Raw genomic sequence first — 19,135 nt, 5'->3', positions numbered from 1 at the left:
TGTGTGGTCTGTTGGTAGTTCTATCTTGACAGTTGGATGTCTTTAGTCAGTATGCCACATCCTCAACAATAAATAACTTTACAGAAAGACTACCCTAGGATAACTAAATAAATAAGTTCAGTGTCTTATCATGTCTTTCCTAGACGTGTATACAGGTACGGAGTGCTGGGTTACTGAAGACTATCAGATTTTGTCCACACTATGACTATCCATTTGTTCTGAGATGCTATTATTAGATGCAGTGGACTGTTTTTGCTACCAACTCCATACAAAACTAGGGTGGTTTATATGTTACTGATCAACCTTGTTGTATAAGATAAATTACTTTTTTTTTTTGCAGCACCCTTATCCAACAGAAGATGAGAAGAAGCAGATTGCTACCCAGACTAATTTGACACTGCTTCAAGTTAATAACTGGTAAGAAAACATAAATGTTCATTTAAAAACAAATATGTTTGTGATGTTGCTTAACTCCAAGAACAGCAGTTCCCTTTCAGGTAGAGAATATTAACCATTACAGAATGGGTGTTACCCTTTAAGACACCCGAACCTGAAAACTTTATACCAAAGTACCGTGACATAGTGCTGCTCCGCCCCAGTGAGCATAAAGCCACTATTTACTCTGACAAAATTGTCATTTTCCTTTTCAGCCTAACCTGACATCAGAGAGTTAATAAGTATATCCTTGTGTATATTTTCACAGTCTTTTAACATTTACTTAAAAAGTGCAGAATTATTTACTGAATCACTAAAGTAATTTTGTGTTATTTCCAGCCAAGTTTCTGTTTTTCTATATTTTCAACTAGCTCCGGTGAAGTCCCTCTGTGACTTTCTGTGCCGTGGGAAGCCTGCGGCTTTATTGTCGTCTTTCCCAGGATCTTAACGCACTAAGTTGCTGACTTGTTCAGCTGAATTTTATATATTAAGAATATTATTGTAAAAATATTATTGTTAATAATTGTTAATTATTAAAATTACAGTATTTTACTGTGTGTTTCACTTTGCTTTAGCTATCGGTTGTATTATATACTGTCTATTTTAGAAGCTTGTTGTTGTTTTAGTGCCGCTGTCCAGCAGCACTATCACAAAGGCATGTTTGCAAGCAGGCTGTTTCTTGTCTTGCTTTCTGCTGACTAGAGACTAGCCAGTGGCTTTGTGCAGGTGGGAATCTCTGCTACTCATCACAAACAGTAACTGCGTGACTAGTAGTTTTCAGTGGCTGACTTGCAGGTGGGTACATGCCACTAGCAGTAACTGCGATTATCGGCCCCGTTCTCGCTTGCGAGTTCGAGGTTACTGCTTCAGTGTTGGTACCAAGTGCATTGAGTCAATAGCAAGTGTCGATACCAAGGCCCCCTGTTGGCACCGAGTGTCGGCTCTGAATGCCCCGTGTCGGTGCCAAGTACAGTGTACCGGGTCGGTACCGAGTGACATGAGTCTCTTTCAAGGCTGCCTGCAAGTGACTGACACGAAAAATGTACTGTCTGTCTGGGTCCCCAGCATGCACATAGGGCCTTCACCTTTTATGATGTGTGTGCTCCCTTCTCCAAGAGTACGCTGGAGAATCAAGTAGCACGTCACTCGAAGCGTTCCTCCACTCCTACACTGCATTCAGCATCACCAGTGAGTGAGGCTGGACTTTCCTCCAGGGGCTGTGTGCCAAGATGGGGAAGGAGCAGCGCTAGAAAGAGTAGAGCCGAGAAACCAAGTTCCTCCTCTTCTTTCTCTTCCGAATCCTCTTTACCTTCCCCTCCTCCAAAAGGCAGAAAGAAGAAAAGCCGCCGCTCACGTTCGGCAAACAGGTGGTTCTAACTGAGCTGCTGCAAGAGCGCTCAGTCCCACCAGTAATACTGGATCCCCCGGCACCTACTCCCCCTGCACCCTTCCGGACGGGGGGACCGCAAGTGTCCAGCGCCCAGACGGGGGGATCGCGAGCGTCCAGCGCCCAGACGGGGGGACCGCGGGAATCCAAAGCCTGAGAGGCAGCTGTTCCCACCATCACCACCAGCAGAGGAAGAATGCCTGCTGGTTTCCCCTTCTGAGGCAGAGGGAGAACTGCACCAGTCCCCTGCAAGAGAGGCAGAGCCACACCAGTCCCCTGTAATAAATGTAGACTACACGCCGCTCCCACCTCCGCCGCCAGGAGACTACACACCTCCGCCTCCTCCATCGGCAGGAGCAGAGCAGCGCCTCCGCCTCCTCCATCGGCAGGAGCAGAGCAGCAGGAGCTGCCTCTGCCTCCGCCACCTTCACCGGCAGGAGATTACACACCTTCGCCACCTCCACTGGCAGGAGCAAAGCAGCAGGAGCTGCCTCTGCCTCCTTCACTAGCAGAGGGTGAATGTCTGCTGGGTACCTGTCCACCAGCAGAGGGTGAATGCTTGCTGGGTCCCTGTCCACCAGCAGAGGGTGATTGCCTGCTGGGTCCCTGTCCACCAGCAGAGGGTGAATGCCTGCTGGGTTCCTGTCCACCAGCAGAAGGTGAATACCTGATGGGTCCCTTTCCATCAGCAGAGGATGAATACCTGCTGGTATCACTTCCCCCACCAGCAGAGGATGAATACCTGCTGGTATCACTTCCCCCACCAGCAGAGGATGAATACCTGCTGGTATCACTTCCCCCACTAGCAGAGGATGAATGCCTGCTGGTATCATTTCCCCCAACATCACGAGGAGAGGAGCTGCCTCTCCCTTCAACAGAAGGACCAGGACTAGATGCTGGTGGTCCTCAGCAGCCCTTGCCTAGGCTGCTGAGGGAAGCAAGGGGAAGAACCGGCCGGCCGCAGTGGCCGAGAAGAGGGCCAACACCCGCACCCCAGTTTGTCCTGACTCCCTGCCTCGCTTCCCCCAAGGATGCCTGCTTCTCTTCCCCCAAGGATGCCCGCCTCGCTTCCCCCAAGGATGCCCGCCTCGCTTGGCCCAAGGATGCCCGCCCCGCTTGGCCCAAGGATGCCCGCCTCGCTTGGCCCAAGGATGCCCGCCTCGCTTGGCCCAAGGATGCCCGCCTCGCTTGGCCCAAGGATGCCTGTCATACTTTGCCCGGGGTTGCCTGTCGCTCCGCATCGCCTGGGGTCGCTGGAACTGCTTCGCCTGTGGTTGCCAGCTGCCCCGCATTGCCTGGTGTCACTGGAAGTGCTTCGACAGGGGTCGCAGTCTGCTCTGCTTGGCCGCAGGGGTCAGTGTGGCCGGAGCCCCACCTGAGGGAGCTGCCGGCTATGAGAAAGGGGGGAGAGGTCAGGAGATCACCTTTCCTTGCAGCAATTTCGCTGCAGGAGTCTGGGGGCTGGAGTCCCCCAGAGGGAGCTGTCGGCAATAAAGGGGGGGAGAGGTCAGGAGACTACCTTCCCCCGCAGCAGTTTCGCTGCCGGAGATCTTGGGGGAGGTCTGGAGACCACCAACCCCAGCAGCAGTTTCGCTGCAGGAGATCGTGGGGGAGGTCAGGATAACTGCTTCCACTGCAGCACTTTCGCTGCTGGAAGTATTGTGGTCGGAGCCCCACCAAGGAGCTGCCGGCTACGAAGAAGGGGGAAGTCAGGAGACCACCCCCCAAGCAGCCTTTCCACTGCCAGGACTATCCTGGCTGGAGCAGCCAGACTGAGGGCTATTAATGTCTCTGCTGACGGCATTTCCGCTGTCAGCTGTGAAGCTGCAGGCATTGCCACCAGCAGCAGAAGAATGGCAGGAGTATGCCACCCCGCTGTCAGCATTGTTGCTGACAGCCTTACGACCTGTGGGCCCCTTGAAGCCTCCGGTCCTGGCCCAGGACTTTGTGCTGGACTTTTGGGTTTTTAAGTGGGGAGGTGGCCATTGAGGCCATGTGTACTTTGCACAGGGGGGGGGGTATATGTGACAAAGTGTCCACCCCATGTGTATTTTCTGTTATATGTTGCGTGTGGTGTGTTAAATGTGGTGTATAGGCATTGGTACACAGGATATAAATGGGTCTGTGTTTCACGTGTATTTAAAAATGTATAAGTGTATTTAGGCACAGGATTGTACATCACTTCACATGCATTTAAAGTATTTAAGATGTGAGCATGAGGTTGCACATAATTAATTCACGTGCTGGGATTCAAGTGAATAATTAATTGGTAATTGAATCCCAGCACAAAATATAGATTATGTATATATATGCACGTTTTACTCAGTCAGGGTTTTTTGGGTGTTCGGTGAGTAGGGAACTCGAGAGGGAGGAGGAGAAACCAACTTGGAGTTTGATATCGATTGCTATTACGTGCTGGTGGGACCAGTACGATACTTGTTTATTTAAACTCGCAGTGTTTGTTAGTGTGTCTGTCTGCTCACCGTTTGTTAAGTGTTAGTCATTTTTGTTTGTCTATTTAGTTTGGTGTAAAGTGCCATGTCCTGTCTTCTGTTTGTTTAACCCTTTTATTTTCAATAAACCGGCGCAAGCAAGCGTCTTCATCATTTCACTTCATCAGTCTCTTGAGACAGGGGTTGTACTGACAAACTGGAGAATTGCAAACATAATACAGATCCACAAAAAGGGAACCAAGACCAAATCAGGTAACTACAGACCAATAAGCCTGACTTATCATATGTAAACTTATGGAAACTATAAGATCCAAAATGGAAAATTACCTATATGGTAACTGTATCCTAGGAGACAGTCAACATGGTTTTAGGAAAAGGAGATTGTGTCTATCTAACCTGCTTGATTTATTTGAGGATGCAACATTGATTACGTATAATTGCAAAGCATATGACATGGTTTATTTAGATTTCCAGAACACTTTGAACAGAGTCCCGCACAAAAGATTAATTATCAAACTGAACGCAGTAGGGATTCAAGGAAACACATGTACATGGATTAGGGAGTGGTTAACATGTAGAAAACAGAAAGTACTGATTAGAGGAGAAACCTCAAAATGGAGCAGGGTAACCAGTGGAGTACCACAGGGATCAGTATTAGGTCCTCTGCTATTCCTAATCTACATTAATGATTTAGATTCTGTATAGTAAGCAAACGTGTTAAATTTGCAGATGACACAAAAAAAGGAGGAGTGGCAGACACTGTTGCAGCAGCAAAAGTCATTCAAAGTGATCTAGACAAGTTTCAGAACTGGGCAGACACATGGCAAATGGCATTTAATAGAGAAAAGTACTGCACGCAGGCAATACAAATGTGCATTACTTGTGAGATACTGAAATTGAAGAAGGAATCTATGAAAGACGTAGGAGTTTAGACTCAGAAATGTCTTCATCTAGACAAGATGCTCAGGTACATTGTGAAAAGTGTTGAATTTAAATTAAGGGAAGTAATGTTAAAACAGTACGTTGCATTAGTAAGACCTCATCTTGAATATTGTGTTCAGCTCTGGTCACCTCGCTACAAAAATGATATTGCTGCTGTAGAAAGAGTGCAAAGAAGAGCAACCAGAATTATTCCAGGTTTAAAAGGCATGTCATATGCGACAGGCTAGAAGAATTGAATCTAGTCAGTCTTGAACAAAGAAGACTACGTGGCGACCTAATTCAAGCATTCAAAATTCTAAAAGGTATTGACAATGTCAACCCAAGGGACTTTTTCAACCTGAAAAAAGAAACAAGGACCAGGGCTCACAAATGGAGATATAAGTGGCAAAGGGGCATTCAGAACAGAAAATAGGATGCACTTTTTTACACAGAGAATCATGAGGGTCTGGAATCAACTCCCCAGTAATGTTGTTGAAGCTGACACCCTGGGATCCTTCAAGAAGCTGCTTGATGAGATTCTGGGATCAATAAGCTACTAACAACCAAACGAGCAAGATGGGCCGAATGGCCTCCTCTCGTTTGTAAACTTTCTTATATTCTTATGTCCGGCTCATCAACCAGTCACATCCATGCTCTGTAACCCCTGACCGAGAACATCAACACACATTCTCCCCACTCATTCTCTCACTCCCCCTTACCATGCTAAGTAACAGCGTGACCCATTCCCCTTACAATACATGTAACATAAAAGACAGACGAGACAAACTGAAGAGACAAGAAGTCCTGCAACAAAGCAATTGTCCAGGTCATTACAATGTATTTTTTTTATTTGAAAGTTAAAATATATGAAAATGACAACCTTTACGTACAAAAAATCTTCACTAATATACAATTGAGAACTGTTGAGTGTATTTATTTTCATTTCATACAATATTAAATGGCAGTGTTTATATCTGATAGTGAAAAAGAAAGAAATATCAAGATAAATAAATGTATTATGTATTGATTTATGTATTCATTTGTATCAAATTATTATTTATAATTTAAAGTTATTTATATTATTTAAAAAAGAAAGAAATATCAAGATAAATAAATGTATTATGTATTGATTTATGTATTCATTTATTTAAATATTAATGTATTTATTTATTTATGTTTTACTTTTACCAAATATATAGGCTATCTCAACATAGCTAATTCTCAGAAAAATTAATGTTCCTTTTTGCCCAGTGGGGACCACAAATAGCGTTACTCTCATCAAGCAGTTTCAAGAGGAGGAACTGCACTTTATTGTGCCAATAGGGACGACAATGAATGTTACACTGACAGGAAACCAACATTTTTCAGAGATAAAGGTCAGAATGATAATGAAGATGAATGATTACTTGAAAAATATGCAAAATATAGTTCCAAGAATTCTCAGCTGGCTGACTTCATCTTTCAAAATACTGCTTGTCTCAACTAATCATGTAGCACTGACGGGTAACACAACATGCTTGCCAACTGACGGTTATAATTTCAAATCCCATCCATGCCAGGCCTTTTTTATATTTATGTAAAAAGATATTTTTGCAGGCAAATATTCCATTTTAAAACAGAAATAAATTATGTAATATAAAATGTCACAATAAATGCGTTCCCTAGTATATGTTCATGTTGACGAAACAAGTTAATTGTCATTAAACTCAGATGTCCTGTAATATACATATGCATGGATAAGTGTCTGCAAAAATCTGCAAAAAAAAAAAAAAAAAAAAAAACATTGGAGAAAAAGGAGGACATTTTTACCTTACTTTAGCGACTTATTTCTCTTACTGTATGACAGTCATTGACTTTTTTTTCTACATTTCTCCTAAGAGTGTTGAGAACTACAAATTAAAAGTGAAATAAGAACATAGAAAGTTTACAAACGAGCTTGTTCGTAGCTTATTGATCCCAGAATCTCATCAAGCAGCTTCTTGAAGGATCCCAGGGTGTCAGCTTCAACAACATTACTGGGGAGTTGATTCCAGACCCTCACAATTCTCTGTGTAAAAAAAGTGCCTCCTATTTTGTGTTCTGAATGTTTTAACTGGGATTCTTAAATATTTGCATTAAATAGTGGAAGTTATATATAATCTAAAAGCTAAATTAAAAATGTAATTATTAAAACACAACTTGTATTGTAGTTGGTATTATTGATTTATAATTGAGCTGCTCTTTAGAGAGTTGGACAACTGTCGGAAAATCACAATAAGGAATTTTGGGGCCGACAGTTTGATGAATAGAGGCTAATAACCTACCCTTATTTGTAATGTTACCTTACTGTGTCGTTTCTTTAAAGGGATTCTTCATATTTTCTTATTTATAAAACAAGATTCTGTAAGTTTTCAATAAAAAAATTTAAATTCCTGGATGACGTTTTCATAGCAAAATAATAAAACAAAAACAAGGTAAATTATTCGAGGGTCTAAAATTCATAAATAAACTCCAGCTTATTGAAGTAATGTGAATGTTTCACCGTTCAGGAGGAGGGGTTTGGTGTTTCTGTGTATTATGCATTACCTGCATTATCAAAAATAAACATTTGTTTATTTATATACACCCACCCCTCGTTATATCGTCCCTCGCTATACTGCAATTTGGATATATCGCAGTCCTGGAATTGGCTCCCCATTTTTACAGTCTTAACTGCGCATGCCTTAGCTGCACTATACATAAACAGTTTCACTTAGAATTACTGTTCATTTTATTTCGTACTACACATCACAAACTAAAATATACAGAACAATTAAAAACAAAATATTAATATCGTACTTTTATCATATACACATGCATTGCACAATAACACAAAGCAAATTAAGCATCTACTTTCTGAAGCATTTTTTTAAGCAATGCACAAACAAGTCACAGGGCAGTGACGTCAGCTCCCTATCAACAAGCCTCCTGTGTTTTGAATGGATTTGTGCATTTGAGAAAGGAGAGGAAGATTTGTGAAATTAATGTGAGACTTAAGTCAATGAGAAGAATTAACCTCCGCAGTACGGTGTGCTGCTTTTTATAGGAAAAATGAGAAAAAGCGTGTTGCGTAGAGGATTTATATTGGACTCTGACACCCCCGATAAAACGAGGGAGTTGTTGTACAGTATTTGTTATTAGCCTATTTGTTTTTCTATTGGTCTCTATATCGGTGCCCTCGAAATATAGCGGATTTGTATTGGACCCCGACACCCGTAATATATTGAGTGGGGGGTGTATTTCATTAATTAATTATTGTTTAATAATTTGTGTTTTAAAGGGATGCACCGAATCCAAGTTTTTGGGATTCGGCCGAATACCGAATCCATCTCAAAAGATTCTGCCGAATACTGAACTGAATACCGAATCTACAAAATCTGTCAAGAAAACTGAAGGAAATCGTTGAATGAAAAACAGACTGGCAGCTACGAACAAAGGACTTGCACAGTCTGTAGTTTTGAGCCTTTTAGTTAATAGTTTTTTTTTTTTATTATCGAATGGAAATAAATCCCTGAATAACATTTCAGTTTGAAACTTACCTATTTTACTGATGGCCCCCTTCCCCACAGTAGAAATATCAAAATACAGAACTGTTTACCTTTACAAGAAAGGAGAGCTGCATCTTTTCCGTAATCCACTATTTTCTTTAATGACGTTTCAACCTGTGTCACCTGGTCTGAGAGTAGGGTTGCCAACAGACTCCAGAATCTTGGGACACGTTAAGGAAAGTCAGGTTTTGTAACTCACCTCTCTAAACTGCAATGTATGCAGTAATTGTGCAAACTGTCACTAAATTAATTTAATTGTTTTACTTAGTTGTTACCAAAAGCACACACATGCCTGTGAGGATTGTTTCCATCAGTCAGACCTATACAGCAGCTGATGGGCTTTCTGAGTCTGACTGGGCGGGACTGTGTGAAGCAAGAAATATTAAACAAATAGAAACTTTACCTGCTGTCACAAGGTTAAATGAAAGAGTGCAGCTGAGTGCAAAGTTATGTACAATAATAGCATTGCACTGGATATTGTTTACTGTATAAAAAAAAAAAATTCAAGCATATTAAGCAATTCGTACAAGGTTCCCTCTCCGGATAGAAAAAAAAAAAAAAAAAAAAAAAAAAAATAATATATATATATATATATATATATATATATATATATATATGTATGATTTATCTCAGTATGATCTCTAGAAATCATTTGACAGACGAAGCAACAAAGCACAAAAATCTACAAGAGTTTGCCGTTACTATATATTACAGGTTTACTTCATAACTTCACTCCATGGAAAGTGTGATGTGAGTGTGCTGTTGCATATGGGGCATGTTTGCATTCAGCAGCTGCTTGACTGTTCAGTGCGGGCGCCACCAGTAACAGGGAGTCAGAGCTCATCAAACGTGTTCTTGTTATTAAATACAAGTTACGTTCAATACCAGATTTGTGTCTTTTTTTTTAAATAAAAGCTGCACACATTGGAGGGATGTATTAAAATGGATGTGTGTCTGGGTGACTATAGCATTCTGATTCGTTTCACCCATTCCTGCTGAAAAAGTAGGTGTTCGGGCAAAATCCAAACCCGAATCCTGAATTTGGTGCATCCCTAGTTTTAAATCCCAAAGTCAATTTTATGTAACACAGGGAATGCTGCCCTTGTTTATTGCACCTTCTGCAATTGAACTTTGCTCAATATTTATAGCATTCAAAATTCTAAAAGGTATTGACAATGTTGACCCAGGGGACTTTTTCAATCTGATAAAAAAAAAACAAGGATCAGCGATCACAAATGGAGATTAGATAAAGGGGCATTCAGAACAGAAAATAGAAGGCACTTTTTGTTTTTACACAGAGAATTGTGAGGGTATGGAACCAACTCCCCGGTAATGGTTGTTGAAGGTGACACCCTGGGATCCTTCAAGAAGCTGCTAACAACCAAACAAGCAAGATGGGCCAAATGGCCTCCTCTAGATTGTAAACATTCTTATGTTCTTATGTTGTATGGTTTAGTCCACTTTAAGCGTACTGACTTCGGGACTAGACAATCCCCAGGAACTGAACAAAATGGGTCCCAATTGCAGCGCACTAATCAGAATTAGTTTAGCTGATCTGATCAAGTGGACCAAATTAGACTGATCAAGAGAACTAACCCATAACCCAGGATATAAGAAATATAAACCAGAATTTTAGACGATTTGAAGAAACATTTTCATGCGCTGTAGTTCAAATATAATTAGACCCCATTATTTTCCCCCTGCTTTTATTGGTTCGTAATATCTACAGACTCAACAGGGTTTATTGTTTTAGATTAAGTGTATTATAGGTACAAAGCTGAAGCAATGTACATTGTCTTTTAAAATAAACTCCCCTCAAAGTCTTATCAATAGAAACACAAGGATAAAAATAAAAGTTTTAGTTTTAACACAATAAAATATAGCACTGCATAATAGGCCCGATCTTCAATCTTTACGCAATCCCCTTGCTAAATTTGTGCCTCGCAAAAAAAAAAATCGTGCTCAAAACGGCATAAAGCAGTTGCGAGACATTAGAATATAGCAGTTTTCTGAGCAATTCGCAAATCTGTTTGTGCTTCGCAAAACCGTCTGCACATTCACTATCAATATAGCAACTGCACACAACAGCCAAGTGAGAATGCAGAATGATGGACAGTAATCATTAGTAATTGCATTATCCCGACAAGCTGCTATCATTGGTATAGCCACAGTATGTACCGATATGACAGCAGACGAGACCACACAATATATCCTGCACACATACATACTTCAAATACACAATTGGCTCCATAGCATGGCGCCGAGTTTTCAAATTAATGAACGGATAACGCCACTGTTTTATTGAATGCGGACAGTATTGTATCACGAGGAAATACTGTATAGGTTTCTTTAAAGGCCAGCTGATTGATCTGACATAGCTATATGTTTTTGAAGCAAAATTTTTAAAAAAAAGGCTTTGGATACTATCTTTTGTTTTCTGAATGATATTTTTTTATATAAGTTGTGCAGTGACAAAGTCTAAATGTAACAAGTTCATTCACCTGCAAAGTAAACATCAATCAAGCATTTTTATATACACAATACACAGAAATGTGTTATGTTATTGTTTCTACTCACCCATTTGAACATCGTGATTAAGACCTGTTTGTAAGGTTTTGAGTGAAATTACAGTTAACAGAACTGTTTGTCCCGCCTCAACTAACTTGTGATTGGACTGCTACAGAGAAAATACACGTCTTTGATTGGTTATATGCCTTCTCACACAAAGTGTCTACTTTGCATTGGTATTTTCAATACCCGTTTCTTGTTATAATCGATCATGTAAATATGCACAATAATTAGTTAAACTTTCCATTCAAAACTGAGTCCAACATTCCAGTAATTAGCAAATTAGTTTTACTGTGTTAACTTAGTTTAGAGATGATGTACCAAACTAATAATATGTTATCAACCTCAGTTGATTATATATTCAGATTAGCTCAAATGGGGCAATGATGAAATTCTCTGCATTTACGAGGCAACTCCTTTTGAGTTTCCACTTAACTTGATAGCATTTGCTCAGTTACTTTCTCAAGCCATAAAGTATTTAATATTAGACTTGTTAAATACTTATCGATTTCCATATACGGATGTCAATCTGTGTCGATGAATACTGCAGTTTTCCAGATCCACAGTTCCATTCCAAGTGTTCTTGTGGTGATTCTCTTGAAATCTTCCAAAAACATAACTGACGCTTTGCATCAGTTTGTTTTGTGCAGATACTTGGAAACAAAGATTCGCTTTCAGATTAATGCAGTATCCTGCTTACTGATTCAGTCTCTCGTAGGACAAATGGCAGGGCCCTTCCTCAGAAGATGATTGTAGCCATTATTCAGAACATTGGTTCTTCTTTGCCTTCTGTGAATTATGCTCCCATGACCGTGCAACTTTGTTCACAGCAGCACACAGAAGCGCACTCACACAGCAGAAGCTCTCAGCTCACATTTTGAAAGTCAGCGGGTTTTGTGATTCTCTCTTCAACCGTGTGATTGGCTAGTCTGGTTATTTTGGGCAGTGCTTGAGTCCACGTGAAGTGTCTTTCATTGGTTGTTCTCGTACTGACATGGCCCCTTGGCTGTATTTACGACAAGGACTGATTCCCATCTAGTGTGAAGACACCTAGAATTGTTTGGCTTGTGGCGCCAAATGAGTCATTCAGCGATCGTGAAGATAAGCCATGTGTCCAGTTTTTAGTTTAGTGCGCTTTTTAAAAGCATTCTCACTCAGTGGGGGAGTTGGAGACCAGAAACCAAGAAGACACAGAGAATGGTTTAAGACTCCTCCTGCATGTTCCAATTCTGTTACTTTCATGCACAGAATGATATGATGACCCCCCTTCTGATGCTATATATGTTATTATGGAAACAAAAAAGATGCTTATTTCTTGTATGTTTTTGTTGCAAATTGACTATGGTGATGCAGTACATAGGTTTGCATCACCATCAACTTTAGGTAAACTGGACTCTATATCATGCATCATTGAGGTACAATACAAATACAAGATTTAATACTCATTATACTCATTATCATTATACCTCATATGATTTGGTAGGCTAGACTTCTTTGGCTTTACGCAGTTTGAAGTACTGGTATATTCTGGTATATAAGGCTATTCAATGTAAATTATATGAATATACTTATTTAAATGAATACCTTATAGCTTCCCATAGTAACCATAGACTCAGGTCTCATTCTTTTTTGCATTTTAAAATCCCCAATGTGCATACTGAGGCTGGTAAAGGATCCTTTGCTTATTATGCCCCATGGTCCTGGAATGAGTTCCAGTCCAAACTAAAGCTGCAGACCCAGATATCTTTATTGCAGTTTAAGAGTGAACTGCATGATTTCATGACTGAGACTTGTAATTGTTTTAAATAGTTAACTACTTTTGTGTATTTTGATTATTATTTTAATGTGATTTGCCTGTGTCTTAATTGTATTTTATTGTGTATTTGTTCATGTCCGATTGACTTGCTGCTACCTGCTTGGCTAGGTCTCACTTGTAAAAGAGGTTTTAATCTCAATGTGACTACCTAGTTAAATAAAGGATAATAATACATTTATATATATATATATATATATATATATATATATATATATATATATATATATATATATATATATATATATATATATAGCTCCTGGTATTTACTGTTGATCTACTAAATAAAAAAATAGGAAGCTATTGCATAGTCGCCAACCATTTTGCGGTCATGCAATTACTAATATATTTGTGCACAGTTTTTGCAAAGGCTTTGTTGGGCACACAAGCCGTCGTCTTATATATTATAGATTATAAAACGATGACTCGTGTGTCTAGAAAAAAAATACTGGTTTTCTGGTGTCTAGAAGGGCTAGTATTCCGATAGTATCCTAATACTAAGTGGGTATTTGGTATCACGTTTTTGGAATACTGGTATCCAGAATACGGACTGATTCATTCAGAATACATTGTTTACATGGCTATTCAAATTTCCCACTATTCCGCCTGTGTCAGGGTTGCTGTTGCTGGGTGTGCCTTGCGTCATTCACATCCACATGTGTCGACAGCTGCTTGCTACCCACGTTTCCCATTGTTGCCTGTTTGTAGTCAGTGCTGGAAAGGTAGTGTGCGCAGAGTTAACGCAGTCCTTTTAAATCCTTATTCTGCGTATCACAAACCTAGTTTTGTGCTTGGCGCATACCTTCGAATACCAGGATCACACATATTGTCGGCCACTCCCCCCATATTGCGCGATGCATACATTTTATTTCTGCACAGCGCAGAATGGATTGTGATGCGCAAAAGGACGTTTCGAATATGGCAACTTGGCACAATTTCGGCACAACGGCCATTCGCGGTGTGCAAATCTTTAGAATATCGGGCCCAATATGTGAAAGCATTTTAAAGCAAAATATACAAGGAGTATACAGGACTGGACTTAATCCACTTAATATGGATCTTTACTGTGACCACAAGGGTCTGGGTTAGTAAGCTACAATCAGTACTGAACTTGATCTAGTTTAACTGATGATCCCAATGAGATAATCGACTTTTGGTACGCTGCACTTGGATTAGCAGAGGTACAAGAAAGTGGATCAAACTCGCCTTAATCCCCCTGCTGGGTGCATCAAGTGGATTAAATTTGGTACGCTCTTATATGTCAGGAAGCAATTTCATAAACTTTTTTAAACCTAATTTTAATTAAAAAAATAAACTGACAGTATTTCAAACTGTTCATGACAAATGAGGCATTTTGACTGAAATGCTTTTAACATTGTAAAATATATCTTAGCCCACATTTAATAATAATAATAATAATAATAATAATAATAATAATAATAATAATAATAATAATAATAATAATTAATGTCATGCTCTGCATATTATACCACATTGAAATGTCCTGGCCGGAGTATAATGGGCATTAATAGAGAAAAGCTCCTGATAATATCACTTCAGCTATTATCACACTCTGTAAAATATCAATCACATTTATAAGAAAGTAGAGGACTAAACTGCATATCACACTGAGCTCAATGTTAAAGTCAATGTGCCACTAAGCATATCACCAAAATAGTTCAGACATTTTGGACACTCATCCAGGACCTGGAAAATAATATCCTTCATGAGACCTCACATCATGGAGATATTGTCCTAAAGGACAATAATATCCTACATAGTTCTGACAAGACTTGGACACTAACATCACTTCTTTTTTTTCTTTCGATACCCAGGACCCCTTTGTAAGCAAGGCCTCGGTCTCGTTGGGTATATCTCCTGGCAAATAAATATCTAACTGAACATTTAGCATTTTAGTAAAGTAGCTGCATTTACAAAAATATATTGAAATGACCTAGTCCCAGTTGTGTCTTGTTTATGTTGCACATTATTATATCTTTATTGCACTATTAGTATATAGAATTAACTAATTTTGCTTCATAAAGTCAGTTGAAACCTGTTGAGTATTTAGAAAAGTGAAACCCACAACTTGCACATTAGATCCTATTCCTACCGTACGTTAAAAAAGATATATCCAAAAATGAATACCACTGTTTTAAATATTATTAACAGTTCTCATATCAGGCATGTGCCAGACTCCTTTAAGACTGCAGTAGTAAAACCTCTTCTAAAAAGCCCACCCTTGATCCCACTGATCCTAATAATTACAGACCTATTTCCAATCTCCCTTTTCTGTCGAAAGTGGTAGAAAGAGTATGGCTGGTCAACTCAATATATTTCTTAATGTACAGAATATTTCTGAGAATTGTCAGTCTGGCTTCAAGCTTTATCATAGTACTGAAACAGCACTAATCCGAGTAATGATGTTTGGCTTGTCTTCTGACTTGGAAAAGCGCTGCTTTTGACACCATTGATCACTTTATTTTAATGATCGTCTTGAATGTTTGGTGGGATTGTCAGGTACTGTCTTGTCTTGGTTCCGGTCCTATCTCTCAAACAGTTTTCAGTTTATAAAAATTGCTTGAGGGGTCCTTCAGGGTTAAAGTCTTGGCCCAATTTTATTTTGTTGTTATATGCTACCCTTGGGTGAAATCATTGGTAGACATGGAGTTAGTTTCCACTGTTATGCTGATGATACTCAGCTTTACTTGTCCCTCAAACAGGACTATGTATCTGCTGATAACATTTTCAATACCTGTCTTGCTGATATTAAGAACTGGATGTTTTATAACTTTTTAATGTTAAATTCAGACAAAACAGAAGTGATGATACTGGGGCCTCGGAGAAAACATGAAGATACATATTTGATTGATGTTTTATCTGATGGATTCTGTACAGATTTTAGGGCAGAAGTAAAAAATCTAGGTGTTATATTTGATGCATTTGTATTTGTTATATTTCTTTTGAAGCACACATTAAAAATGTCACAACAATTTCCTTTTTTCATTTAAGAAATATTGCAAGGCTGAGAGGTATTCTTTCCAGGCAGGATGAGGAGATTAATGCATGATGTTATATCCTCTAGGATTGACTATTGCAGTGGTCTCTTCATTGGGACTAACCACAACGTTATTTCTTGCCTTCAACTTGTACAAAATGCTGCAGCTAGAACTTTAACTCGGGTCAAGGGGAGACAGCATATCGTCCCAATGCTGGCATCTTTGCATTGGCTACTGGTTAGTTTTAGAATAGATTTTAAGGTGTTGCTGCTAGCTTATAAGGCTTTAAATGGTCTTAAAGATCTTTTGGAACCCGATGTCCCCAGTCGCCCGCTTCGATCACTGGATGCTGACCTACTGTACGTATTATTCAGAAAAAACCTTCAGGTGGTAGATCTTTTACTTATATGGCACCTAAATTATGGAACAACTTGCCCATTACAATTAGAGAAGCCCCTTCACAGTCAATGTCTTCAAGTACTGACTAAAAACCAATTTCTATTGCCTGGCATTTTCATCCAGTTGAGCTGATATCATCTTGCCCCCATATTGTTCCCACTGTTTTTCTTATTTATTTTATTATTATTATTTTTTAATCTGGATTAAAATCATATTTTTATAATACAGTTTATATATTCTATTTTGTTTTTATTCTGTTCTTTTTTTTAATGTTTACTGTTGTTCAGTAATATGAATTGTTTTTGCCTTTTAAAGCGCTTTATGGCGACCTGTTGCAAAAGTCGCTATATAAAAATTGAATTGAATAATGTTACAGTTACGTACCGCTTTGTAGTTTTCCATATACTGCGAAAAACTGACAAATTAAAATGTTGTGACACTTTGAAATATAACATGAAATACTGTACTACTATTAGGCTTCTGGTAGACTTTTTTTTTCTCTCAAACCTAAAATTCTAGGTGATGTAAAACATTTGGCCATGGCTGTATTTTTAAATCCATGCTTTATTTATATTTTTTTCATTAAGGTTCATCAATGCCAGGAGGAGAATCCTCCAGCCCATGCTGGATGCTAGTTGTTCTGAAACTCCAAAGACAAAGAAGAAAACTGCACAAAATAGGCCCCTTCAGAGGTTCTGGCCTGATTCTATTGCATCTGGTGGCACCCAACAACATTCCTCAGAAATCACAATGTCTGAAGGTATGTAGACAATATGACAATAGAGGTGAAAATATTGACGCTTTGGGGATAAAGGTTTTCGGGAGGTGAGTGTGTGCACAGTGTCCTGGGTGGTCCAGGAAAGTTGGGATACCAGTGATTCAGCAATATGGCTGGGTAACTTATTACATACACTCTCCACTCTCTCATTCCTTCAAACACTGGCCTGAGTCCAGCTCATTGCTGAACTCTCTTCAAGAATGTCTTTTTTGTATTGCAGGACCAAAATTGAACACAGTAGATGTGCGAGCTCCCCAGTACATTATGCAACTTATCATAACAGCCTTTGATTTGTACTCCACTCTTTTTACTGTACAATCAATCATTCTGTTTGTCTTTTTATGAAGGACTCACTAAGGGAGTATTCCTAATTGTTTGAGTTGTTGTTTCGGGTTCTCAGTAAAACAGTCATTAGATGCCTGCAATCTTACAAAAGTTTGTAAGCGTTTTTGATCCTAATATTGCAAATTGGTTCTGTTCTCTCTGTTTATGTTTTCCTAGTAAAATGTATATATTTTTTATTTTTAAGGAACTATGGTGGCTGTCGGTGTGAATGTGGACAGTCTCCATTCTCTCTCTTCAGATGGTGCCACATTAGCAGTGCAGCAGGTCATGATGGGCGGACACAGTGAAGATGATTCTGTGGAGAGTGGAGAGGATGACCTTTCAACAACAAACATAAGTGGGCTTGGATTGGAAACAAGCGATTCACTGCAGTAGACCCAGCAGAGTAACAAGGAAAGAATCTGAAAATATATTGTGAATAAAAATAGGACTTGCAGTATGTTTTTTTGTTTGCACAGCAAACATTTACACAGGGCGTTTTATTTCTGAAATGTTTTATACTTAGTTACAGAGGGGTGCACTTTTTTGTATTTCTAATACTAAACAAACAAAAGTGTTATAAGGAGTGCTTAAATAAAAAGCTTTGAAAGATGGACAATACTGATTTCAGTAGGGATGGAAACACTTATATATAACTGTAGTTATTTCATACATTTAGCATGCCTGTATATCACTAGCTGTGCTTACAAAGCAAATAAACACAGGGCCATATTTGCCCTATGTTGTCCACAAGATTTAAAACAAATAAAAAATTAAGCTATTTTTATAAAATGAAGCGCAGAAAATAATGGGTTTGTTTTGTTTTTTAGGAATTTATGTATAAAGACAAAAAAATGTAAAAGAAGCCATCCTTTTCAGGTTGAAGTGGATGTTTTTAAAATAAATAAAAAATCTAACAGCTAATTAAATCAGTTTAAATAAGCCTTAAACTAACTGGCTAAGAAGTCTATATAGCCAGTTTATAAAACTGAATTTTTAGTGTTGAAATTAATTTTAAATAACAAAACCATGGGGATTCAGTAAATGTTTCTGCATTTCAGTGTGTTATTGGCTTTACAAGATACAGGAGTACTTCAATCTATTTGTAATTTTTCTCAGTAATTAGATATTTGCATTTTTAGTGTAGGTTTCATGCTCTGTAATATGTATTTTCCTATTACTTGTCCAGTAAAATTGCCAAATTAGTTTTTTGTTAAATAAAAAATGCATTTACACACAGTTTGATGTCTATATTGTTGTGTTTTGCCTTTTTCTCCTTGTATTATAATTTGTGCAATTAGGAGATGCGTGAAACACAGATATGAGAGTGTCTTCATTTTGTACATTTTATTGAAACATATCTTGAACATTGACCACATTCTAAAACAAGGAGTATCTATATAGGCGGGAAGGACTGCACTTAAATAAGGGAACCGATCTACTCAGAAAGGGTCCTTCAGGAGGTTCAGAAGCATTTAAACGAAAGGAAGGG

The 19,135-nt window shown here is 39.0% G+C and overlaps 1 protein-coding gene across 3 annotated transcripts in view; it reads left to right on the top strand.

Moving 5' to 3' along the window:
* Nucleotides 1-18,883, top strand: part of LOC121327925 (homeobox protein PKNOX1-like) — a 109,419-nt gene extending 90,536 nt beyond the window's left edge. For 2 of the 3 annotated variants that reach the window (XM_041272278.1, XM_041272279.1), the window contains exons 9-11: nucleotides 341-417; nucleotides 17,129-17,301; nucleotides 17,849-18,883. In XM_041272278.1, the coding sequence (XP_041128212.1) occupies nucleotides 341-417; nucleotides 17,129-17,301; nucleotides 17,849-18,039 (441 nt within the window). In that variant the 3' untranslated portion in view covers nucleotides 18,040-18,883. The remainder of the gene's footprint in view (nucleotides 1-340; nucleotides 418-17,128; nucleotides 17,302-17,848) is intronic. The other variant, XM_041272280.1, reaches the window with a different exon arrangement.
* Nucleotides 18,884-19,135: the final 252 nt, after the last annotated feature.

This window comes from Polyodon spathula, chromosome 15, assembly GCF_017654505.1.
Source record: "Polyodon spathula isolate WHYD16114869_AA chromosome 15, ASM1765450v1, whole genome shotgun sequence".
Taxonomy (NCBI): Eukaryota; Metazoa; Chordata; class Actinopteri; order Acipenseriformes; family Polyodontidae; genus Polyodon; species Polyodon spathula.
The sequence above is the reverse complement of the archived record's forward strand: the minus strand, read 5'-3'. Positions and strand labels throughout refer to the sequence as shown.